General features: G+C 47.2%; 1 protein-coding gene across 2 annotated transcripts; it reads right to left on the reverse strand.

The window, feature by feature from the left end:
• Window positions 1–15,335: 15,335 nt before the first annotated feature.
• LOC125545694 (uncharacterized) lies at window positions 15,336–16,413 on the reverse strand. 2 transcript variants are annotated; one of them, XM_048709720.2, is made up of 2 exons: window positions 15,824–16,413; window positions 15,336–15,702 (listed from the first exon to the last, which is right to left on the reverse strand). In XM_048709720.2, exons 1-2 carry the CDS (start codon window positions 16,298–16,300, stop codon window positions 15,649–15,651), a joined length of 531 nt encoding a protein of 176 aa, XP_048565677.2. In that variant the 5' UTR covers window positions 16,301–16,413; the 3' UTR covers window positions 15,336–15,648. The 2 variants fall into 2 exon arrangements, with proteins under 2 accessions (XP_048565677.2, XP_048565679.1); XM_048709722.2 differs by having other exon boundaries at window positions 15,336–15,707; window positions 15,824–16,408.
• Between the last annotated feature and the right edge of the window lie 11,130 nt (window positions 16,414–27,543).

Raw genomic sequence — 27,543 nt, forward strand, 5'->3', positions numbered from 1 at the left:
CTAAGGAACTCTTCGGGCTGGGGGCATGTCATGTCATGCACTTTTGTGTGACTTTCAACTTGCAGATTGGGCTTTGTTAGTACTCATGGGCTGAGTATGACGGTCCAGTAAGTCGGACAGTTCGTCCCAGTAAAATTAATATGTTTGTCTCAAAAAAAAGTAAAATTAATATGTTTCTAAAAAAAAGAAAAATTAATATGGCTTGCCAACCCTAAAAAAATGGCTTGCCAAATAATGGAGCTTTAAGAAAAGCAAATTTATTCTGGACGCAGCTGTTCTGAGAGCTCGGGTGAACAGTAAAATCAGAAAAATGAAAAAAAATCTGATTTTTTTAGTGAGACTTTGACAGATGTTTTCATAGCTTGCAAAATTTCATCACCATATGACATTCGTGGAAAATGTGGCCATAAAAACAATATTGATGCTCCAAAACGTTATTTTCAAACGCATTTTGGAGCATCGATTTTGTTTTTTTTCTTTGCCACATTTTACACGAATGTCATCTTGTGATGAAATTTGCAAGCTATGAAAACATTTGTCAAAGTTTCACACAAAAAAATCAGAATTTTTTGATATTTTTTTTATTTTAATGCTCAACCAAACTCATGTGGGCTCAGGATTAGTACATCACTTTCGATTTATTCTACAATATATATAAGGAGAGTTTCCTCTTCCATTTCATTTAACTGAAACCATGGTGTCTTCTTACAAGCAACTACATAAGAGAAAAGACAAAAGGTACACTACAGACACATAAGGACAACTCTAGAGTATTTGTTATATGGGCGATCGCCGTATGGGTTATGGAGCACACTCCATATTGATATGTAAGACGCCTAGGCTGTGCTCAAACACAGAATCGCCATATGCAGCCTTCATATCTTTCCTTGTCTTTTTTTGTTGCATCAACTCAAAAATCACACACTCAATTTTAGGGATTGAACATCCAAATTTAAGATAACATTGCATTACAAAGTGAATACATACAGGTGGAAATTTTGATTAGGGCATTTTTTTACTAAACTAATGAATTTACGTCTTGAAGAAGCACTAATTGCTCCACACCCCAACGACGGTGAATGTGGTGCATGGGGCACATGCATATGTCACGAATTCACTTGTCGTCTACACATGGTGGTATGACTATATAGCGTCCTCGTCTTCATTCCATTCCTGCACACGGTTAGTCGCAACCTGTCTCGGTCCATGACGCCTTCCCACACGCGGTTTTCTTGAAGATTTATCTATGGCAGATGGCAGAGGCGAAGGCCTTGTAGTGCTCATCCCATGTCTCCTTAACAACAAGGTGAAGGGGAACACATGATGGCAGATACAAGCTATGTGAGCAAGGTCTCTCATGCGGATGTAAGATCAGCTCGTAAACACTACGCGGGTCAAACTTGATGGAGTGTGTTTTCAAATGGCAATCCAACCACTCATCAGGATGGAGCTTGCGTATTCTCAATTGCGTAAAGGCGACCCTCCTACTCAGCGATGGGGTCAGCCTCCTGTTGGGGAATGTAGCAGAAATTCAAAATTTTCTACGCATCATCAAGATCAATCTATGGAGTAATCTAGCAACGAGGGGAAGGAGAGTGCATCTACATACCCTTGTAGATCGCTAAGCGGAAGCGTTCAAGTGAACGGGGTTGATGGAGTCGTACTCATCGTGATCCAAATCACCGATGATCCTAGTGTCGAACGGACGGCACCTCTGTGTTCAACACACGTACAGCCCGGTGACGTCTCCTACGCCTTGGTCCAGCAAGGGGAGAAGGAAAGGTTGGGAAAGACTCCATCCAGCAGCAGCACGACGGCGTGGTGGTGGTGGAGGAGCGCGGGACTCCAGCAGGGCTTCGCCAAGCACTACGAGAGACGAGGAGGGAGAGGGGTAGGGCTGCGCCAACATGGAGAGCAAATCACATGTGTTGGGCAGCCCCAAACCTCAAGTATATATAGGGGAAGGGGAGGGGCTGCGCCCCCACCTAGGGTTCCCTCCCTAGGGGTGGCGGCAGCCCCCAGATCCCATCTGGGAGGCGGCCAAGGGGGAGAGAGAGGGGGGCGCACCTAGGGTGGGCCTTAGGGCCCATCTGCGCCTAGGGTTTGCCCCCTCTCCTCTTGAGGACGCCTTGGGCCTTAGTGGGAGGCGCCCCAGCCCACATAGGGGCTGGTCCCTTCCCACTATTGGCCCATGTAGGCCTCCGGGGCTGGTGGCCCCACCTGGTGGACCCCCGGACCCCTCCGGTGGTCCCGGTACACTACCGGTGATGTCCGGAACACTTTCGGTGGCCAAAACCATACTTCTTATATATCAATCTTTATCTCTGGACCATTCCGGAACTCCTCGTGACGTCCGGGATCTCATCCAGGACTCCGAACAACATTCGGTAACCGCGTACATACTTTTCCTATAACCCTAGCGTCATCGAACCTTAAGTGTGTAGACCCTACGGGTTCGGGAAACATGCAGACATGACCGAGACACCTCTCCGGTCAATAACCAACAGCGGGATCTGGATACCCATGTTGGCTCCCACATGCTCCACGATGATCTCATCGGATGAACCACGATGTCAAGGACTTAATCAATCCCGTATACAATTCCCTTTGTCTAGCGGTACGATACTTGCCCGAGATTCGATCGTCGGTATCCCGATACCTTGTTCAATCTCGTTACCGGCAAGTCTCTTTACTCGTTCCGTAACACATCATCCCGTGATCAACTCCTTGATCACATTGTGCACATGATGATGTCCTACCGAGTGGGCCCAGAGATACCTCTTCGTTTACACGGAGTGACAAATCCCAGTCTCGATTCGTGCCAACCCAACAGACACTTTCGGAGATACCTGTAGTGTACCTTTATAGCCACCCAGTTACGTTGTGACGTTTGGCACACCCAAAGCACTCCTACGGTATCCGGAAGTTGCACAATCTCATGGTCTAAGGAAATGATACTTGACATTAGAAAAGCTTTAGCATACGAACTACATGATCTTGTGCTAGGCTTAGGATTGGGTCTTGTCCATCACATCATTCTCCTAATTATGTGATCCCGTTATCAACGACATCCAATGTCCATGGTTAGGAAACCGTAACCATCTATTGATCAACGAGCTAGTCAACTAGAGGCTTACTAGGGACATGGTGTTGTCTATGTATCTGAGTTTCCTATCAATACAATTCTAGCATGGATAATAAACGATTATCATGAACAAGGAAATATAATAATAACCAATTTATTATTGCCTCTAGGGCATATTTCCAACAGTCTCCCACTTGCACTAGAGTCAATAATCCAGTTCACATCGATATGTGATTAACACTCAAGGTCACATCCCCATGTGACTAACACCCAAAGAGTTCTGGGTTTGATCATGTTATACTTGTGAGAGAGGTTTCAGTCAACGGGTCTGCAGCATTCAGATCCGTATGTACTTCGCAAATTTCTATGTCATCTTGTAGATGCAACTACTACGCTACATTTGGAGCCATTTCAAATAACTGTTCTACTTGGAGCTATTCTAAATTGTTGCTCCATTATACATATCCGGTATCTCTACTCAGAGCTATCCGGATAGGTGTTAAGCTTGCATCGATGTAACTCTTTACGTCGAACTCTTTATCACCTCCATAACCGAGAAACATATCCTTATTCCTCTAAGGATAATTTAGACCGCTATCTGGTGATCTACTCCTAGATCACCTTTGTACCCTCTTGCCAAATATGTGGCAAGGCACACATCAGGTGTGGTACTCAGCATGGCATACCGTATGGAGCCTATGACAAAAGCATAGGGGACGACCTTCGTCCTTCCTCTTTCTTCTGCCGTGGTCGAGCTTTAAGTCTTAACTTCATACCTTACAACTCAGGCAAGAACTCCTTCTTTGACTGATCCATCTTGAACACCTTCAAGATCATGTCAAGGTATGTGCTCATTTGAAAGTACCATTAAGCGTTTTGATCTATCCTTATAGATCTTGATGCTCAATGTTCAAGTAGCTCAATCCAGGCTTTCCATTGAAAAACACTTTCCAAATAACCCTATATGCTTTCTAGAAATTCTACGTCATTTCTGATCAACAATATGTCAACAACATATACTCATCAGAAATTCTATAGTGATCCCACTCACTTCTTTGGAAATACAAGTTTCTCATAAACTTTGTATACACCCAAAAACTTTGATCATCTCATCAAAGCATACATTCCAACTCTAAGATGCTTACTCCAGTCCTTAGAAGGATTGCTGGAGCTTTGCATACTTGTTAGCATCTTTCAGGATTGACAAAACCTTCCGGTTGTATCACATACAACCTTTCCTCAAGAAAATCGTCGAGGAAACAATGTTTTGACATCCTATCTACAAGATTTCATAAATAATGCAGTAATCGCTAATATAATTCCAACAGACTCTTAGCATCGCTACGAGTGAGAAAGTCTCATCGTAGTCAACTCCTTGAACTTGTCGGAAAACATCTTAACGACAAGTCGAGCTTTCTTAATGGTGATACTTACCATCATTGTCCGTCTTCCTTTTAAAATCCATATGTACCTAACAGCCTTACGACCATGAAGTAGTTCTTCCAAAGTCTACACTTTGTTTTCATATATGGATCCTCTCTCGGATTATATGGCCTCGAGCCATTTTGGAATCCAGGCCCACCATCGCTTCTCCATAGCTCGTAGGTTCATTGTTGTCTAGCAACATGACTTCCAAGACAGGATTACGTACCATTCTGAAGTAGCACGCATCCTTGTCATCCCACGAGGTTTGGTAGTGACTTGATCTGAAGTTTCATGATCACTATCATAAGCTTCCACTTCAATTGGTGTAGGTGCTGCAGGAACAACTCCCTGTGCCCTGCCACACACTAGTTGAAGAGACGGTTCAATAACCTCATCAAGTCTCCACCATCCTCCCACTCAATTCTTTCGAGAGAAACTTTTCCTCGGGAAAGGACCCGATTCTAGAAACAATCCCTTATTGCTTTCGGATCTGAGACAGTAGGTACACCCAACTGTTTTGGGTGTCCTATGAAGATGCATTTATCCGCTTTGGGTTCGAGCTTGTCAGCCTGAAACTTTTCACATAAGCGTCGCAGCCCCAAACCTTTTAACAAATGACAGCTTAGGTTTCTCTAAACCATAGTTCATACGGTGTCATCTCATCGGAATTACGTGGTGCCCTATTTAAAGTGAATGTGGTTGTCTCTAATGCCTAACCCATAAACTATCGTGATAATTCGATAAGAGACATCATGGTACGCATCATATCCAATAGGGTGCAGTTATGATGTTCGGACACACCATCATACTATGGTGTTTCAGGATGTATTAGTTGTGAAACAATTTCCACAATGTCTTAATTCTGTGCCAAACTCGTAATTCAGATATTCATCTCTATGATCATATCATAGATATTTTATCCTCTTGTCACGACGATCTCTCACCTTCACCCTGAAATTACTTGAACCTTTCAATAATTCAGACTTGTGATTCATCAAGTAAATATACTCAACATCTACTCAAATCATCTGTAAAGTAAGAACATAACGATATCCACTACACGCCTCAGCACTCATTGGACTGCACACATCAAAATGTATTACTTCCAACAAGTTACTTTCTAGTTCCATTTTACTGAAAACGAGGCTTTCAGTCATCTTGCCCATGTGGTATGATTTGCATGTCTCAAGTGATTCAAAATCAAGTGAGTCCAAACGGTCCATTTGCATGGAGTTTCTTCATGCATATACACCAATAGACATGGTTCGCATGTCTCAAACTTTTCAAAAACGAGTGAGCCCAAAGATCCATCAACATGGAGCTTCTTCATGCGTTTTATACCGATATGACTTACGTGGCAGTGCCACAAGTAGGTGGTACTATCATTACTATCTTATATCTTTTGGCATGAACATGTGTATCACTACGATCGAGTATTCAATAAACCATTCATTTTAGGTGCAAGACCATTGAAGGTATTATTCAAATAAACAGAGTAACCATTATTCTCCTTAAATGAATAACCGTATTGCGATAGTCATAATCCAATCATGTCTATGCTCAATGCAAACACCAATCTCGATGGTAGAGGGAGCGTGCGATGCTTGATCACATCAAGCTTGGGAAAAACTTCCAACACATATCGCCAGCTCACCTTTAGCTAGTCTCCGTTTACTCCGCAGCCTTTTATTTCGAGTTTACTAACACTTAGCAACCGAACCGGTATCCAATACCATGGTGCTACTAGGAGTACTAGTAAAGTACACATTAACACAATGTATATCCAATATACTTCTATCCACCTTGCTAGCCTTCTCATCTACCAAGTATCTAGGGTAATTCTGCTCCAGTGGTTGTTCCCCTTATTACAGAAGCACTTAGTCTCGGGTTTGGGTTCAACCTTGGGTTTCTTCACTAAAGCAGCAGCTGATTTGCCGTTTCATAAAGTATCTCTTCTTGCCCTTTCCCTTCTTGAAACTAGTGGTTCAACCATCAACAATTGATGCTCCTTCTTGATTTCTACTTTTGTGGTGTCAAACATCGCGAATATCTCAAGGATCATCATATATGTCCCTGATATATTATAGTTCATCACGAAGCTCTAGCAGCTTGGTGGTAATGAGTTCGGAGAAACATCACTATCTCATCTGGAAGATCAACTCCCACTCGATTCAAATGATTGTTGTACTCAGACAATCTGAGCACAAGCTCAACAATTGAGCTTTTCTCCCTTAGTTTGAAGGCTAAGAAAATCGTTGGAGGTCTTATACCTCTTGACGTGGGCACGAGCCTGAAATCCCAATTTCAGCCCTCGAAACATCTCATATGTTTCGCGACATTTCAAAACGTCTTCGGTGCCTCAACTCTAAACCGTTTAACTAAACTATCACGTAGTTATCAAAATGTGTATGTCAAATGTTTGCAACATCCACAGACGACGTTCGAGGTTTAGCACACTGAGCGGTGCATTAAGGACACAAGCCTTCTATGAAGCAATGAGGACAATCCTCAGTTTACGAACCTAGTCCGTATAATTGCTACTATCAACTTTCAACTAAATTTTCTCCAGGAACATATCTAAACAGTAGAACTGAAGCGCGAGCTACGACATAATTTGCGAAGACCTTTTGACTATGTTCAGAATAATTAAGTTCATCTTATGAACTCCCACTCAGATAGACATCCCTCTAGTCATCTAAGTGATTACATGATCCGAGTCAACTAGGCCGTGTCCGATCATCACGTGAGACGGACTAGTCAACATCGGTGAACATCTTCATGTTGATCGTATCTTCTATACGACTCATGTTCGACCTTTCGGTCTTCTGTGTTCCGAGGCCATGTTTGTACATGCTAGGCTCATCAAGTCAACCTAAGTGTTTGCATGTGTAAATCTGTCTTACACCCGTTGTATGTGAACGTTGGAATCTATCACACCCGATCATCACGTGGTGCTTCGAAACAACGAACTGTCACAACGGTGCACAGTTAGGGGGAACACTTTCTTGAAATTATTATGAGGGATCATCTTATTTACTACCGTCGTTCTAAGTAAACAAGATGCAAAAACATGATAAACATCACATGCAATTAAATAATAGTGACATGATATGGCCAATCTCATATAGCTCCTTTGATCTCCATCTTGGGGCTCCATGATCATATTGTCACCGGCATGACACCATGATCTCCATCATCATGATCTCCATCATCATGATCTCCATCATCGTGTCTCCATGAAGTTGCTCGCCAACTATTACTTCTACTACTATGGCTAACACGTTTAGCAATAAAGTAAAGTAATTTACATGGCGTTTCTCAATGACACGCAGGTCATACAAAAAATAAAGACAACTCCTATGGCTCCTGCCGGTTGTCATACTCATCGATATGCAAGTCGTGATTCCTATTACAAGAACATGATCTCATACATCACATATATATATCATTCATCACATCCTTTGGCCATATCACATCACAAAACACTTGCTGCAAAAACAAGTTAGACGTCCTCTAATTGTTGTTGCAAGTTTTTACGTGGCTGCTATAGGTTTCTAGCAAGAACGTTTCTTACCTACGCCAAAACCACAACGTGAATTGCCAATTTCTATTTACCCTTCATAAGGACCCTGTTCATCGAATTCGATCCGACTAAAGTGGGAGAGACAGACACCCGCCAGCCACCTTATGCAACTAGTGCATGTCAGTCGGTGGAACCAGTCTCACGTAAGAGTATGTGTAAGGTCGGTCCGGGCCGCTTCATCCCACGATGCCGCCGAATCAAGATAAGACTAGTAACGGCAAGATAATTGACAATATCGACGCCCACAACTACTTTGTGTTCTACTCGTGCATAGTAACTACGCATAGACCTAGCTCATGATGCCACTGTTGGGGAACGTAGCAGAAATTCAAAATTTTCTACGCATCACCAAGATCAATCTATGGAGTAATCTAACAACGAGGGGAAGGAGAGTGCATCTACATACCCTTGTAGATCGCTAAGCGGAAGCGTTCAAGTGAACGGGGTTGATGGAGTCGTACTCGTCGTGATCCAAATCACCGATGATCCTAATGCCGAACGGCCGGCACCTCCGTGTTCAACACACGTACAACCCGGTGACGTCTCCTACGCCTTGATCCAGCAAGGGGAGAAAGAGAGGTTGGAGAAGACTCCATTCAGCAGCAGCATGACGGCGTGGTGGTGGTGGAGGAGCGCGGGACTCCAGCAGGGCTTCGCCAAGCACTACGAGAGACGAGGAGGGAGAGGGGTAGGGCTGCGCCAACAGGGAGAGCAAATCACATGTGTTGGGCAGCCCCAAACCTCAAGTATATATAGGGGAAGGGGAGGGGCTGCGCCCCCACCTAGGGTTCCCTCCCTAGGGGTGGCGGCAGCCCCCAGATCCCATCTGGGAGGCGGCCAAGGGGGAGAGAGAGGGGGGCGCACCTAGGGTGGGCCTTAGGGCCCATCTGCGCCTAGGGTTTGCCCCCTCTCCTCTTGAGGACGCCTTGGGCCTTGGTGGGAGGCGCCCCAGCCCACATAGGGGCTGGTCCCTTCCCACTATTGGCCCATGTAGGCCTCCGGGGCTGGTGGCCCCACCTGGTGGACCCCCGGACCCCTCCGGTGGTCCCGGTACACTACCGGTGATGCCCGGAACACTTTCGGTGGCCAAAACCATACTTCCTATATATCAATCTTTACCTCCGGACCATTTCGGAACTCCTCGTGACGTCCGGGATCTCATCCGTGACTCCAAACAACATTCGGTAACTGTGTACATACTTTCCCTATAACCCTAGCGTCATCGAACCTTAAGTGTGTAGACCCTACGGGTTCGGGAAACATGCAGACATGACCGAGACACCTCTCCGGTCAATAACCAACAGCGGGATCTGGATACCCATGTTGGATCCCACATGCTCCACGATGATCTCATCGGATGAACCACGATGTCAAGGACTTAATCAATCCCGTATACAATTCCCTTTGTCTAGCGGTACGATACTTGCCCGAGATTCGATCGTCGGTATCCCGATACCTTGTTCAATCTCGTTACCGGCAAGTCTCTTTACTCGTTCCGTAACACATCATCCCGTGATCAACTCCTTGATCACATTGTGCACATGATGATGTCCTACCGAGTGGGCCCAGAGATACCTCTCCGTTTACACGGAGAGACAAATCCCAGTCTCGATTCGTGCCAACCCAACAGACACTTTTGGAGATACCTGTAGTGTACCTTTATAGCCACCCAGTTACGTTGTGACGTTTGGCACACCCAAAGCACTCCTACGGTATCCGGGAGTTGCACAATCTCATGGTCTAAGGAAATGATACTTGACATTAGAAAAGCTTTAGCATACGAACTACATGATCTTGTGCTAGGCTTAGGATTGGGTCTTGTCCATCACATCATTCTCCTAATGATGTGATCTCGTTATCAACGACATCCAATGTCCATGGTCAGGAAACCGTAACCATCTATTGATCAACAAGCTAGTCAACTAGAGGCTTACTAGGGACATGGTGTTGTCTATGTATCCACACATGTATCTGAGTTTCCTATCAATACAATTCTAGCATGGATAATAAACGATTATCATGAACAAGGAAATATAATAATAACCAATTTATTATTGCCTCTAGGGCATATTTCCAACACCTCCTCCACCACCGCGCCTCATCTAGGATCCGCTCTTCCTCCGTCGAAAGCAGTTGCCAGTCAGTCCGCGTGAGAAGCGACATGGCTACGAGTAGAGGGAAGTGGAGGTTGTGAGCAGTGGTGTTTGAACTAAAGCATGTGAGCTACTTGGTCGTGGCGTGACCTTTTATAGCCGCGGGTTGGGGCCGAGTGATGGTGCAATACATTGGGGGTGGCCTCTCAGTGGGAGCCCGACAATGATACCGTCTCGGTGCCAGTGAAGATTGGCGGAGGTCTGACCACAGCAGGGTGCCCAGCGCTGATACATCGGTTGGAGAGAGAGAGAGTCCTCGCCAGGTTGGGGAGGCATTGCTAGCACAACTAGCTGTGCACCCTCCTTAGGTTAGGGCTTCATGTAAAATAGCCCCCTCCATGGTGAATATGCCTTTTATAAATATAGTTTGAATTTGTGAAATAACCTCCCTAGGTACCCCATTCAACTTGTTCATGGGTACTTTAGTGAAAATTTTGAAACAGACATTAAGCAGACAAATAGACGTATTATTTTATTTGATTGGATCCCTTGGTTTTAGAACCAAGGAGATAATTCCATAACCAAGTCTAGATATATCTGTTTTGCCTATATGAAAATCATCAAACAAAGATTTCATATCAAACTTAACCAAATCCCAAAATTGTTGATAAAATTCTATAGTGACCAGCAAAGTGCTCATGTGCTGCAACGGGTCCAAAATTGATTAATACATGTTCACAAACTTAAAATAAAATCACCCTATTTTTGGTATAGATATCACTAAAACTATGTTGGCTTTTCCCAAAATGTATTATTCATACTCCCTCCAACTACTAATACAAGGCCCCTTAACAGTTTTATCTCTAATTTTAACCATTAATTTTACCAACAAAATGTAAGTTATATGTCATAAAAAGTATGCCATTGTATGCACATTTGAAAGAACTTTTCGATAATATATTTTTATGACATACAACCCATATTTTCTTGACCAAAATTATAAATCAAAGTTTAACACAAAAAAAGAGTGGCCTTTTATATAAAAATGGAGGGAGTATATGTTCGTATGAGTTGGGGGTAGACGTGGATAGTCTGGAGGGGCTGACGAGTGTTTTGTGAATGTAGAGCAGAGTGTCATGGGTCATTTTGTAAAGAAAATGTCAACTTGCCTCGCATGAGTTAGATGTAGACCAGGCGATGATTAGAAATAACGAATGGCATACACACCATCGTCACAAATTGGGCTTTTATAGGAGTAGGGAAACCATCTGGTCTCGGGGATTTACTATGGGCCATACTAAACACTGCAGTTTTAATTTCTTTCAAAGAAAATCTTGAGTTAATTTGTCTACAACTTCCATAGGAACAGTATGGGGATCCTCTATATCCAAAGATAGTAGAAACTTCAGGACACCAAAAATAAATTATTATAAAAAATGGCAATATACGCAATCAATTCCTTAGCCCCTTCAATATGATCTTCCTCTTTATCCAAAGAGTGGTCATGTTTGTCCACCGCCTTCCATTGGCTTTAGCTTGAAAATATTTTGTATTAGTGCCAGCTTCAAGGATATCTTTAAACTTAGTTCTTTGTTTCCATTTCAGTTCTTCGTGTTTCACCGGTCTATCTATATGAACTCTAAGATCTTCCTGCCCCTGCCTCATTTGAGCAGTCAAGGCATGTAACTCCCAATATTTGTCAATGTTATCCAATTTAATCAGGATGTCGTTCTCATATCTTTGTACCAAATATTTGTCTTTCTATTCCATCCTTTTTTATCATTTATGCCATTAGTTGTGTCCAACTACTCTGTTTTGCCATTAAAAATTACTACTACTCAAAAATGCCATCAGTTCGTGAGATGCCTTCTCAAAAATGCCATTAGATATCTAAAATATGCTATCGTTTCATTAGATGTTTGCTCAGAAATGTCATTAGACATTGTTATTTTCAGGTCAAACCCGTTGACCATGTTATATGATGAAACTACCCCTATGCCCACATGTCAGCTCTCTCTATCTCACAATGATAAGTGTAGACCCCACATGTCAGGAGTAAGCAAGCGAATAATTTTAGAGAAAATAAGAATGCTATTGGGATCAAGTGGGACCCAAACTTTATTGTAGTGAGATAGAGGAAGAGTTGACATGTTGTTCTATAGATATTTTGGTCATTATGACATGGCAAATCAGATTTGAGCTGACAATAATGGTGTCTGGTGGCATTTTTGAGCATGCGCCCAACGAAGTGATGGCATTTTTGAGCGCATGAAATTTGTAGTGGCAAAACCGAGTAGTGAAACACAACCAGTGGCATAAATGATAAAAACCCAATAATTTTCCCCTAAGCTTTCTTAGCATCCTTTGTCATTTATCTACGTTGGATCCGTGGATAGTTGAGTCCAACATCATATACAGTTTTCTGAATAGCTTCTCTCGGCGACTAGGAATTTTCAAACCTAAAAACTAGATCAGTTTTTTATTTCAAAAATCTTAAAAAAACACACACTTTTTTGAAAAAAGATCTAGATCTATTATATAGGTTCACAAAAAATACAAAATCTTCCCAAATATAATAAAAATTACATCAATGTCCATGGACCACTAAACGACCAATGCTGCCTTCAGAACGAGTCGTTGATGTGCCGCTATTGCCTTGCATACTAGAGGCAACCTGAGGGCATCTATGACCGAACTTAGTAAATCCGCCCCCCTAAAGAGTGGACGCGTCAACGTCCCCTCAGATTATGTCCGTGCACACATCCGTGTACTTCATATCCCCCCCAATATGAGAGGAACTATGTAAGATTAGCATACCAAATATAGGAACAAATGGACACAGATCAACATAATTCCATACGGGCATAGCATCACAGCTTGCCGACCATAAGAGATTGTTCATCGGACCACACATACATAGTTTCATACTAAACATAACTAAATACTAAAGGAGATGGACATGGGCGTTAAAAAAACACCATTTCCTCGGCGGGCCCTTGCCGTTGCGGTCACCGGAGCGGTTGTAGCTCTCCGCATAGGCGTCGACGGCGAGAGAGGCGTCAACGGATTCTTGGTTGTGACGCTCTCAGACGAGGAGGAGATCATGTCGGCCATCCGACGAGACGGCGCATGCCTGCTGCTTCGCGAGTCGGGCTTTCGCGTTGCGGCCGCCCCTCTCCGTCGTGAGGCACTCTGACTACTCAATGCCGAGCCAGAGCGCCTTCCTGTTCTTGTGGCGGAGCCGTCGTGTCCGTCTCTGCCATGGTTAGTAAGCGGTGGAAGACCATCACGAGGAGCTTCTCCTCCGCATTGACCGCCAGGGGGACAGGGACCAGCGGGAGGAAGATGCCTCTACCTCCACCGTCCTCTCCCTTGCTTGCTGCCTCTCACGGCGTGCAACACGCACCTCCGATTCGGTCATCCGCATTTGTGGTGGCGCGGGCACAAGCACCCATCGATCACCGTGAGGAGCAGTCGCTGGAGGGTTTGGAGAGGGCCTCGGGGCAGCGGGGCGGAGCGCACGGAGCTACGCGATGGGCAGGCGCCGGCATCCGCGTTGCGTCGCCACAGACCAGAGCTCGAGCTACCGCCCTTGTCCACCCGCGGCCGATGTAGCTTGATGCAGATGAGGAGTTTCTCATTGTCGTTGGCCTCCAGCTCGTGGACGAGGATGTTCCAATCGACGGGGTCGTCCTCGCATCCGCATCCGCCGCCGGATGCGCTGCCATTGCTCGACATTGGGAGAGAAGGGGACGGAGAGTGGGGAAGAATCGACGGGAAGCGGAGTGAAGATTGGGAGAGTGAGGTAGGGTATGGTTCGAGTGAGGATTTTAGTGGAGCTGAAGTGGGGTTGGCACGAGCCAGCGTGGGCTGGTCCGACGTCGCACACTCGTCCGAGTCGTCCTACATCCGGGTGCCGGATAGCTTGGACGTATATGGTGTGTTTGAGGAGGTTGGTTGCGTCAGAAAATACTGACCAAGTTGTTTGCCCGGTCAAAATAAGGAGTCCAACCTTGTCGATAAACTGCCCCGGAGGCGCAATTGAGGAATTGATCCGAAGTGTGCTGAATGTTTCAAATCCACGAATTTATTTCTCATCAACGTCACCACGACTGAACACCCGTAACCTGCAAGCTGACCGCGCCGGCCAGACGACTCGCTCTCAACTCCTGCATGCACGCGCCATCGACCCTATCCCGACCAACGAACTCACTATCTTATCGTGATCCAACAAACCCAAAACCGACGGCCACGTCGCCGGCCGGCCGGGAGCGGCAGCGGCAGACGGCGCAGGAGAAAACGACGGGGGCGCCCGGCGCTGGCTGACACCCCAGGTGCCCGTCTTTGCCGGATTTATATACCCCCGGCGTCCCACCCACTGCACCAGCCCGGCCGCGCCGCAGTGGACGCACTTGTCCATTTCTCATCATTGCCACCCGTCGCACATGCCCCTGCCTCGCCCCCTCCGTATTCCAGCTTATCCCATCCATCATCATCGCTTCCCTCGCCGTTGCCCCGTTCCGGCTTCCAACCCGGAGCACTGCCGCGTGGGAGCGTACGCACGCGCTCGCTGACACGGGGCCCGGCTTGCTGAGTGGCCCAGATGCCAGTGCCCGCTTTGCGATCGTGTACTGTACTGCATGGACTGTGTGTTTGCGGGAGCGCTTTTCGCTGGACTAATTAACCGTGGCAGTTGTACAACAACCACCGCGATCTCCGAGGGAGGAGGAGCGGACGAGCTGTGCTGATTGATTGCCGTTTCCCGGGGATCGATTCAGACTTGCTAGAGTAGCATTTTTTATCAGTTTAATCGGGATGTCAGAATTGCATCAGTCAACAGCACCAACCGTGCATTGAAAAAGAAGAACACCGAACCGAGCTTGATTGACTGAGCGGCGTGACTGATCACTTCCAGATCATGGTGAATGACTGAATGGCAACGAGAATATGAGATGCCGCTGCGAATCCATCACATTGGATGCCAGTGGTCAAGCGATAGAGGCGCTAGTACAGCGAACAGCGACACGTTCCCCTGTACAGACTACAGCGCAAAGGACGATTCAGTTCAGTTGGATTTGACAGACTGAGGGAGTGAGGAGAAAGGCACTGGCGCGGTATCACGCTGGATTCGATGAGTAATATGCAGAACTAAAGGAAGATCAGGATCATTGATCACACAAAATCTTTGACATATACAAGCATCATCCATTACCGTGGAAAATATGACAATCGACCAGACGCCGCCGGAGTAGTACACGCAGGCAGCTCCTGCCGGCCGACGATTGACTTTAGCATGCAGCGGACAAGAACGACGACGAGAACGGAACAGAGTGATGAGGTGGCGAGGAGCAAACAAAACCAATGACCACATCTATCTATCTGCACACTAGCCGGCCGTCTGCCCGCCGCCGGCCGATCACCTCTCAAAACTGCGATTTCTGGTTCACGCCTCCACGATGAAATCATCCCATCATTGTTGCAACGCGGCGCCGTCTTCCACCACTGATCCGTCGTCCCTAATCTAGGGGAACAGAGAAGACCAATTCAAGACGGTTGTTAGGAGGTTGCAACTGTACTACTACTACAAACAGGAGTATCGGCATGGAGGGAAAATCAGGGATGATGCGATGGCGTTACCTGATGTGGTTGCAGGAGGATGAGCGAGGTGGGCACGCACGGCGGCGGGGCCTCGAAGAACGACAGAGGGAAGTGCTTGTAGACGACCCCGACGTCGAAGTAGATGACGCCGGAGGAGGGCACGTCAACGCGGATGCTGCGCACGGCGAACCACAGGAAGAGGTCCTGCGCGTCGACACCCGAGAGCTCCGCGATCCGGCCGTACGTGATCTGCCCGGCGACGGTCACGTTGTACCGCAGGCCAACCTCGGTGCGCGCCGTGCAGGGGGACTCCAGGACCGCCTCGAACCGGCCGGTGGCGGGGTCGTGCGTGAACGCCGCGATCCCGGCGGGGAGCAGCCCGCGCGGGAGGCCGTGGGACTGCAGCACGTCGTGCGCCGCCTCGGCCGCCGCCGTCGGCGCCGCCTCGCCGCACCCCGCCGCCGCCGCAGCCACCACCGCCATCAGCAGCGCCCACCACGACGCCGCCATCGCCATTACCAATGGAGAGCCGCCGTGGAGGGGAGGAGGAATGGAGATGGGGGCGGATGGGGAGAAGATGAGGGGGAGGAGGACCGGGCTTCGCAATAATTGAGGTAACCGAAGGGCGAGGAGACGGGACGCGGAGTGAAATAATCTACGGGGAATGGAGGCGGCCCGGCCGGACGCAGCGAGCGGGCCCACCTGCCAGCGTTTTATTTAATCAAATTTACGTTAAATTGGCCGCCCCTCGCCGTTTTAATTAAGCCGCGCGATAACAGCGCGGAGTAGCTGGTGGACTCGCGATTTGGGGTGCGTGTTTCGCGGGCGCTGGCCGTTAATTCCTTCCGCCATCTCGCTGTCAAACAAACTGTTTTTGATTTGTTCTGGGCGCTATCTATCGTGTTTGAGCTGGTCTGATCAATGTGCCATGCGGAGGCGCCGGTCACGGTTTGCTCATGCGAGGATACAGTATGTTGCATGGATCTACGGGGAGCTCCGTCGTGGCACATGGAGCGTTCCACAAATTCCGCTGTAGGGCCGAGGAGGTGATGTGATGGTCACGTGGAGTGCTTGCGTTGCGTGCCAGTCGGGGCCTCGATCGGCATCTTTTGTTTCGGCCAACGATCAATCATTTTTTCACGTACTAAAGACAAAAAAATAAATCCGAAATAAACTGTCTACGACATTGTTGAGTAAACACAGCTTCAAAGGGATAGTTTGATTTTCCTTAGTACTCTCTCCGTAAACTAATATAAAAGCGTTTAGAATACTAAAATAGTGATTTAAACGTTTTTATATTAGTTTACAGAGGGAGTATAATATAAAGCTATGGTACACATTTCACATGCTAAAAATAAAGATAATCGATGATCCAAGACCTGAAAATGTATGCTTTTTTTGACAAAAAAGTAGAAAATGCAATGTGTGCACATTCAATTCTCCAACGCTCTGGCGTCGACATGCTGACTTGCAAAAAAAACCTTTTTTTGCGCAGGAGTTTGCCGCGACTTGTCGGGTTCATAATACCGGAGAGAATTATATCACGGCTCTACAACTTTTCCCTTGTATTTTCGTAAAAAAAACACTTTTGTTTGTATTTGTTTCGTCTTTCTCTGCCTACACTTGCCATCTCCTTCATTCGTCTCGCTTGTTTGGTCCTTCGGATTCCCCCTGCCCCCTCCTCCTCATCATCATTTTACTCTAGCTCCGCATGCTCGTACTTTCAAGACGACATTGTCATCACCAACTCTGCCTCCCCCTGTTAGGGATCGTAACAGAAATTTAAAATTTTCTACGCATCACCAAGATCAATCTATGGAGTAATCTAGCAACGAGTGGAAGGGGAGTATATCTACATACCCTTGTAGATCGCTAAGCGGAAGCGTTGCAAGAACGCGGTTGGTGGAGTCGTACACGCAGCGATTCAGATCGCGGTCGATTCCGATCTAAGCGCCGAACAACGGCGCCTCCGCGTTCAACACACGTACAGCCCGGTGACATCTCCCGCGCCTTGATCCAGCAAGGAGAGAGGGAGAGGTTGGGGAAGACTCCGTCCAGCAGCAGCACGACGGCGTGGTGATGGTGGAGGAGCGCAGGACTCCAGCAGGACTTCGCCAAGCACTACGAGAGACGAGGAGGAAGAGAGGTAGGGCTGCGCCAAGAGGGAGATCAAATCATGTGTTGAGCAGTCTCCAATACCTCAAGTATATATAGGGGGAGGGGCTGCGCCCCCTTCTAGGGTTCCCTCCCTAGGGGGGGCAGCAGCCCTAGATGCCATCTAGGGTGCGGCCAAGGGGGAAAGAGAGGGGGGCGCCCTAGGGTGGGCCTTAAGGCCTATCTGGACCTAGGGTTTGCCCCCTTCCCACTCTCCACGCGCCTTGGGCCTTGGTGGGGGGGGGGGGCGTACCAGCCCACCTGGGGTTGGTCCCCTCCCACACTTGGCCCACGCAGTCTTCTGGGGCTGGTGGCCCCACCTGGTGGACCCCCGGGACCCTCTCGGTGGTCCCGGTACGTTACCGATAGCACCTGAAACTTTTTCGGTGACCAAAACGGGACTTCTCATATACAAATCTTTACCTCCGGACCATTCCGGAACTCCTCGTGACGTCCGGGATCTCATCCGGGACTCCGAACAACATTCGGTAACCGCGTACATACTTTCCCTACAACCCTAGCGTCATCGAACCTTAAGTGTGTAGACCCTACGGGCTAGGGAGTCATGCAGACATGGCCGAGACAACTCTTCGATCAATAACCAACAACGTGATCTGGATACCCATGTTGGCTCCCACATGCTCCACGATGATCTCATCGGATGAACCACGATGTCAAGGATTTAATCAATCCCGTATACAATTCCCTTTGTCTATCGGTACGATACTTGCCCGAGATTCGATCATCGGTATCCTGATACCTTGTTCAATCTTGTTACCGGCAAGTCTCTTTACTCGTTCCGTAACACATCATCCCGTGATCAACTCCTTGGTCACATTATGCACATTATGATGATCTCCTACCGAGTGGGCCCAGAGATACCTCTCCATTACACGGAGTGACAAATCCCAGTCTCGATTCGTGCCAACCCAACAGACACTTTCGGAGATATCCGCAGTGCACCTTTATAGCCACCCAGTTATGTTGTGACGTTTGGTACACCCAAAGCATTCCTACGGTATCCGGGAGTTGCACAATCTCATGGTCTAAGAAAATGATACTTGACATTAGAAAAGCTTTAGCATACGAACTACACGATCTTGTGCTAGGCTTAGGATTAGGTCTTGTCCATCACATCATTCTCCTAATGATGTCGATATGCTGACTTGCAAAAAAAACCTTTATATGCGCAGGAGTTTGCCGCGACTTGTCGGGTTCATAATACTGGAGAGAGTTATATCACGGCTCTACAACTTTTCCCTTGTATTTTCGTAAAAAAACACTTTTCGTTTGTATTTGTTTCGTCTTTCTCTGCCTACACTTACCACCTCCTTCATTCGTCTCGGTTGTTTGGTCCTTCGGATTCCCCCTGTCCCCTCCTCCTTCTCATTTTACTCTAACTCCGCATGCTCATACTTTCAAGACGACATTGTCATCACCAACTCTACCTCCCCCCGCCCAGCCACACCCTGTCAGAACTCGACGAGTCCGTCACCTCCAATGGTACACCCAACCTCCAAGCCACCTCTCGTCCATCGCCATTCCACACCTCTCCTTCGACTATCGCACAGGTACCATCAGCTCCTACAATATTCACCATGCGTGGCAACTATTTGGTGAAATGCCCGTGCTAATTTTTTTGCCACTTATTCTTTGAAGCAATGGGTTCAGATATGGAGTACATATACGAGCACTATGTCGAGTCCTCCGACGAGGGGGACTACACGAATGAGACGGCGATGATGGAGGCGGTCCTTGTGGACGTGAAGCGTGCGGAAGAGCGTGTTCACAATTTTAAGGGGTCAATCAAGAGTCATCGAGTGGTCAACTGCAACAGGGCGCGCGGCCATTCGACGTTGTTGGACGATTACTTTGCCCCTGATGCCCTCTTCGCCGATAATTTTCGCGGGCGTTTTCATATATGAAAAAATGTCTTTGATCGTCTCAACCATGACGTCTGGTCCTTTGATGACTACTTCATCTTGAAGAAGGACACCCTGGGAAGGATTGGGTTCTCTGGTTACCAGAAGTGCATGGTGTCCGGGTTAAATCCGGTAGATCTCAGGTAGGGGTCCCGAGCTGGTGACCATAGCTAGATTGTAACAGGATGAATAAGGGACACAATGTTTACCCAAGTTCAGACCTTCTTGAAGAGGTAAAACCCTATGTCTTGCTTCTATTGTATTGATTGTGTTGGAATACAGAGTACAAGATGATCTACCTCGAGATCATATGTGAATGTATGATTCTCTACCCTATGCTCTAAACCCCTCAGCTTATATAGATGTCGGGGGTATGTAGGGTTACATGTAGGTCAGTTATATATAGGAATAAACATGCCGAAGATTCAAATATGTCTTGGAGTATGCGCCAAGTCGTCGGATGATTCCATCTTGAGCACGTCCAGGGTCATGGTAAATATAGCCCATTCTCCGGTTGTATGGGGGTCCTCGGCCCGTCCCATGACTGGCAGGACAACGGGGCTAGCACCCCCTAGTCCAGGACACCCTCACTCCGGATGCTTGCATATGGTATGGCCGCTGATTCGTGAGACGAGTACCTACAGATGTGTGAGAGCACATACGGAGATGCCATGGTCAGATTTGCAACTGTTATGGTCTCGGTGTTTCGACCTCAGTACCTGAGAGAACTAAGTGTGGCAAACACCGAGAGGCTCTTGGTAATTTGGGAAGCAAGAGAGTGGCCATACTTGCTCGGATCTCTTGACTGCATGCATTAGAAATGAAATAACTGCCCAAAAGCTTTACAAGGGCAATATCATCATTATGTTTAAGAGACCATCATCATTTTTGAAGCATTTGTATCACATGATCTTTGGATTTGGCATTTTTTTTGACATGCCTGGGTCTCCTAGTCCATGGACACGTATACGGGAGCAAATTTACGAGTCAGTATTGAAGATGCCCTTACACGTTTATTTTTTTTCTAGGGAAACACGTCTATCGTTTTGTAAGCCCCTCACCCTTGTTGGCTTATTCCTTTTCTTTCTTACGACCATAACGTGGAGACAATTATCTTATATTTTCCATTCTACAATGGCCCTGTGGAGACACGAGTAATCTCTTGGAGTTATTATTCAAATTGTCGTCGAAATGCAATGCACCTATATTCACATTAAGCGGACGTCGAAATCACTTTTTTTTTTGCAAATATCGATTAGTGAAAGCTTTAGCAATCACATTTGCACCGCTATGCTTGGTGGGAGGGATAATGTTTCCTACTTCCTCCGTAAATGAATGTATCTATAATTAAAATACATCTAGATACATTCATACCTGTGATAAATAATTTGGAACGGAGGAAGTATTTTGAAAGATGTTGGTGGGATTGTTCAACACTCCTACTTGGATCCAAATCGGGCAGCTGGATGGTAGGCACCGTCGTACGCAGCACAAAACAATGAATGCATCATGCCGAGTGAATGCGATTTGTGCAACTTGATTTGCGAGAGCAGCTCCATCCCACAGCGCATGTGCGCTCCCGTATTCACCCTGACATGCCATTTGAGTACGTACCTGCCCAACGATAAGTTGTCGTCCAACTCTCTATCAAACCACGGCGGCCGGGGGTCCATCGTGGTACCAAGCCACACCACGGCGCACCCCCACGTTCTGTCACCCAACGTTAAAAACACACATGAAAACTCACCATGATTGATCGAAACACGCACTAATTTTTTTTAACATCAGTACAAACGCAATCGCTCATACATATGCGCATCGAAAACTCTACGCGCATACACTCAGCCCTATGAACGCACACTCTATCCCTATGAGCATTTTCGAGAGACTGAGCCGGCACGTCATCTAGAAATTTATGAAATCATCGTAGACGTCTCGTCGTCGACGGAAACGTCTCCTCCCACTGAAAGCGCATCGTCGGAAGCACCAAGACTTGAACCCTGATGGGCTGGGGATACCACTGTCCCTCTAACCATCCAACCACAGATTGGTTCAACACGTACTAATTGTTAGACAATATGTATAAGTAGCCTCTGTATATGTCATGTATCTGTATCAGATTAGGTTTTCTTTGATCGTTGCTTCCGCCTCTGCCCCGATCGAACTCGATGGCGTTCGCCCCGGCTGCCGTCGCCGCCCTGGACTCTTCGTTCCTAAAATCTCCACGGCTGCTTCCTTTGGTGGGTGCCTCCACGGCGGCCGCTGCCTCGTCTGGACGTTGCTCCGCCGTCGCCAGTCCTCTAGGACGTGCCGCCCCCAGGCATGTACGGCGCTGCCCCGCCACCTCCACAGGCGTATGGGGGTCCGCCACCTACGGCGTCTCGCCCATGACTGCGACCTGGTGGGGTTACCAGCCGCGTCGCGGCGTTCCCCACCCGTCGGCCGTCTCGCCCAATGGCGTTGCGCCTGTGCCCGCGACGTGGTGGGGTCCCCAGCCATTCCACGCCACCTCTCACCCATCGGCGGCTGTCTCACTCGACAGGGTCCAGCGCCCGAACCAGATGACAGGCGGCTCCTGGCCTACTCCATCGCCCTACGGTCCCACGGCTCCGCTTGCCTACGCCTACCCACCGACCTCGATGACCGCATCTTCTTATGGTGCGCCCGCTTCGTATGGAGCGCCCTACGGCGAGCCGTCAACGAAATTGGTGGCATCGTCCGTGATACTGAGTGGTCCTTCACCTCAGGCTTTTATGCGCCGCCTCCGCCTTCGAATCCTGGTGCGTCTAACGCATCGTTCTACTTTGCGCATATCATCCCGGTGAAGCTGACGATGGATAATTATATGTCATGGCACGCTCAGGTCTTGTCGCTTCTCCGCAGTCGCTACTTGGAGGGGTTTGTTGATGGCACTCTACCATGCCCACCGCCATATCATCCGGGACATCATGCGTGGGTGGCTCAGGATCAGGCCATTCTCTTTGCCATCCAGTCCTCTCTTACGGAGGGGGTCTCATCACTGGTCATCTTCGCCACTATGTCTTGAGACGCGTGGGCGGCTCTTCATACCAGTTTTGCTTCGCAGTCTCAGGCGCAAGCTCATGCTATTCGTACTGCGCTTGGGGAGGTGAAACTTCGTGATCTCACTGTCACCGGCTACTTCAACAAGGTGACAGGTATGACTGACACATTTTCCTCCATTGGCAATGCTCTTGGTCCGGAAGAGTTCACCTCTTATGTGCTCAATGGACTGAGTGACGACTATGATAATTTGGTGGAGAATATCAACGGTCGTGACACCCCTATCCAGCCGCGTGAGTTGTATGCATGCCTTCTTGCCATGGAACAACGCATCCAGCCTCGTCACTCTACGCCGAGTTTCCGTTCCGCGAACGCTGCAATGCGTGGGAAGGGAAAGCCCAACAAGCCACCAACTGGTGGCAAACCTCCGCCGACCGCGCCCAACTCGCGGAACACCACTACCTGCACGGGAGGTCAAGTCCGTGCCTGCTGCCCTTTGTGTGGTGCTCAGGTCCCCTGCCTGCTGTGTGGACTTGATGGTCACCTTGCCTCTCGGTGTCATCATTGCTTCAAGCAGGATTTCTTGGGGATAGGGAACAATGGCAAGGGTAATGAGAAGCAAGATGTCCTGGCAAGTCATGAGCAGGGGCATACTCCTTCCTATCCAGTTGGTGCATCTTGGTACATGGACGCGGGAGCTACCAATCACCTGACGAGTGAGATGGGCAAGCTCTCTACACAGGATATGTACCATGGACATGACCAGGTTCGCACTGCTAATGGGGAAGGTATGCACATCTCACATATTGGTCAGGCATCACTTTTTACACGTCGATCCACACAATTACATCTTCTTAATGTCCTTTGTGTACCCTCTATTTCACGTAGTTTGCTTTCAGTTCCTAAACTTACTCGTGATAATAATGTTCTTGCTGAATTTCATCCTTTTCATTTTTTGTTAAGGACCGGGACACGAGGGACGTACTCCTTAGAGGTCGACTGCGCCATAATGGTCTCTATGCACTTGATGTGCCACCAGCTCCTAGTGCTTTTTGAAGGAAATATGCCCTAGAGGCAACAATAAAGTTTTTATTTATATTTCCTTATATCATGATAAATGTTTATTATTCATGCTAGAATTGTATTAACCGGAAACTTAGTACATGTGTGAATACATAGACAAAACTGAGTGTCCCTAGTATGCCTCTACTTGACTAGCTCGTTAATCAAAGATGGTTAAGTTTCCTGACCATAGACATGTGTTGTCATTTGATGAACGGGATCACATCATTAGAGAATGATGTGATGGACAAGACCCATCCGTTAGCTTAGCATAATGATCGTTAAGTTGTATTGCTATTGCTTTCTTCATAACTTATACATGTTCCTCTGACTATGAGATTATGCAACTCCCAAATACCAGAGGAACACCTTGTGTGCTATCAAACGTCACAACGTTACTGGGTGATTATAAAGATTCTCTACAGGTGTCTCCGAGTGTTTGTTGAGTTGGCATAGATCGAGATTAGGATTTGTCACTCCGTGTATCGAAGAGGTATCTCTGGACCCTCTCGGTAATGCACATCACTATGAGCCTTGCAAGCAATGTGACTAATGAGTTAGTTACGGGATGATGTATTATGGAACGAGTAAAGAGACTTGCCAGTGAAGAGATTGAACTAGGTATGAAGATACCGACGTTCGAATCTCGGGCAAGTAACACACCGATGACAAAGGGAACAACGTATACTGTTATGCGGTTTGACCGATAAAGATCTTCATAGAATATGTAGGAGCCAATATGAGCATGCAGGGTTCCGATATTGGTTATTGACCGGAGATGTGTCTCGGTCATGTCTACATAGTTCTCGAACCCGTAGGGTCCGCACGCTTAATGTTCGATGACGATTTGTATTTTGAGTTATGTGATATGATGACCAAAGTTTGTTCGGAGTCCCGGATGAGATCACGGACATGACGAGGGGTCTCGAAATGGTTGAGAGGTAAAGATTCATATATTGGAAGGTTACATTTGGACACCGGAATGGTTTAGGTTGTTCCGGATGAGTTTTGGAGTACCGGGGGTTACCGGAAACCCCCCGGGAGGTTAATGGGCCACCATGGGCCTTAGTGGAGAAGAGAGAGGGCCGGCCAGGGGGTGACGAGCGCCCCCTTGCCAATCCGAATTTGACAAGGGGTGGGGGCAGCGCCCTCCCCCCTTTCCCTCTCCTACTCCTCCTCTCTTTCCCCCTTTGCTACTCCGGAAAAGGAAAAAGGAGAGGGGAATCCTACTAGGAGTAGGGAGTCCTAGTAGGACTCCCCACACTTGGCGCGCCCTAGGGGGTCGGCCTCCTCTCCTCCCACCTTTATATACGGAGGTGGGGGCACCCCAAAGGCACAATAAGTCTTCTCTTAGCCGTGTGCAGTGCCCCCCTCCACAGTTACACACCTCGGTCATATCGTCATAGTGCTTAGGTGAAGCCCTACGCCGGTAACTTCATCATCACCGTCACCACGCCGTCGTGCTGACGGAACTCTCCCTCGTCCTCAATTGGATAAACAGCTCAAGGGACGTCGTCGAGCTGAACGTGTGCTGAACACGGAGGTGCCGCACGTTCGGTGCTAGGATCGGTTGGATCGCGAAGACATTCGACTACATCAACCATGTTACTAAACGCTTCCGCTTTAGGTCTATGCGGGTACATGGACACACTCTCCCCTCTCTTTGCTATGCATCTCCTAGATAGATCTTGCGTGATCATAGGAATTTTTTTGAAATACTTCGTTCCCCAACAGTGGCATCCGAGCCAGGTCTATGCGTAGATGTTATATGCACGAGTAGAACACAAACAGCTGTGGGCGATAATAGTCATACTGCTTACCAGCAACATCTTACTTTGATTCAGCGGGATTGTTGGATGAAGCGGCCCGGACCAACATTACATGACCGCGTTCATGATACTGGTTCTACTGACATGCTTTGCACACAGGTGGCTGGCGGGTGTCTATTTTTCCAACTTTAGTTGAATCGAGTTTGACTACGCCCGGTCCTTGTTGAAGGTTAAAACAACATACTTGACGAAAAATCGTTGTGGTTTTGATGCGTAGGTAAGAACGGTTCTTGCTAGAAGCCCGTAGCAGCCATGTAAAACTTGCAACAACAAAGTAGAGGACGTCTAACTTGTTTTTGCAGGGCATGTTGTGATGTGATATGGTCAAGACGTGATAAGATACAAATTGTTGTATGAGATGATCATGTTTTGTAAAAGTTATCAGCAACTGGCAGGAGCCTTATGGTTGTTGCTTTATTGTATGAAATGCAATCGCCATGTAGTTGCTTTACTTTATCACTAAGCGGTGGCGATAGTCGTAGAAGCAATAGTTGGCGAGACGACAACGATGCTACGATGGAGATCAAGGTGTCAAGCTGGTGACGATGGTGATCATGACGGTGCTTTGGAGATGGAGATCAAAGGCACAAGATGATGATGGCCATATCATATCACTTATTTTGATTGCATGTGATGTTTATCCTTTATGCATCTTATTTTTCTTAGTACAGAGGTAGCATTATAAGATGATCCCTCACTAAATTTCAAGGTATAAGTGTTCTCCCTGAGTATGTACCGTTGCTACAGTTCATCGTGCCGAGACACCACGTGATGATCGGGTGTGATAAGCTCTACGTTCACATACAACGGGTGCAAGCCAGTTTTGCACGTGCATAATACTCGGGTTAAACTTGATGAGCCTAGCATATGCAGATATGGTCTCGGAACACTGAGACCGAAAGGTCGAGCGTGAATCATATAGTAGATATGATCAACATAGTGATGTTCACCATCGAAAACTACTCCATGTCATGTGATGATCGGACATGGTTTAGTTGATATGGACCACGTGATCATTTAGATGACTAGAGGGATGTCTACCTAAGTGGGAGTTCTTAAATAATATGATTAATTGAACTTTAATTTGTCATGAACTTAGCACCTGATTGTATTTGCATGTCTATGTTGTTGTGGATCAATGGCTCGTGCTACCGTTCCTTTGAATTTTAATGCGTTCCTAGAGAAAGCTAAGTTGAAAGATGATGGTAGCAATTACACGGACTGGGTCCATAACTTGAGGATTATCCTCATTGCTGTACAGAAGAATTATGTCCTGGAAGCACCGCTAGATGCAAAACTGATACGTCTCCAGCGTATTTATAAGTTTTGATTGTTCCATGCTATTATATTATCAACCTTGGATGTTTTATATGCATTTATATGCTTTTTATATGATTTTTGGGACTAACCTATTAACCTAGAGCCCAGTGCCAGTTTCTGTTTTTTTCCTTGTTTTAGGGTTTCGACGAAAAGGAATATCAACAGAGTCCAAACGGAATGAAATCTTCGGAAAAGTTATTTTTGGAAAGAAAGCAACACAGGAGACTTGGAGTGCATGTCAGGGGATCAACGAGGAAGCCACGAGACAGGGGGCGCTCCCTCCATCCTCGTGGGCCCCTCGTGGCTCCCCTGATGTATTTCTTCCGCCTATATATATCCATATACCCTAAAACTATCGGAGAGCAGAATAGATCGGGAGTTCCACCGCCAGAAGCCTCCGTAGCCACCGAAAACCAATCTAGACCCGTTTCGGCACCCTGCCGGAGGGGGA

The sequence above is a fragment of the Triticum urartu genome, chromosome 3A, assembly GCF_056163025.1.
Source record: "Triticum urartu cultivar PI428250 chromosome 3A, HENAU_Tu73, whole genome shotgun sequence".
In the NCBI taxonomy this organism is placed as follows: Eukaryota; Viridiplantae; Streptophyta; class Magnoliopsida; order Poales; family Poaceae; genus Triticum; species Triticum urartu.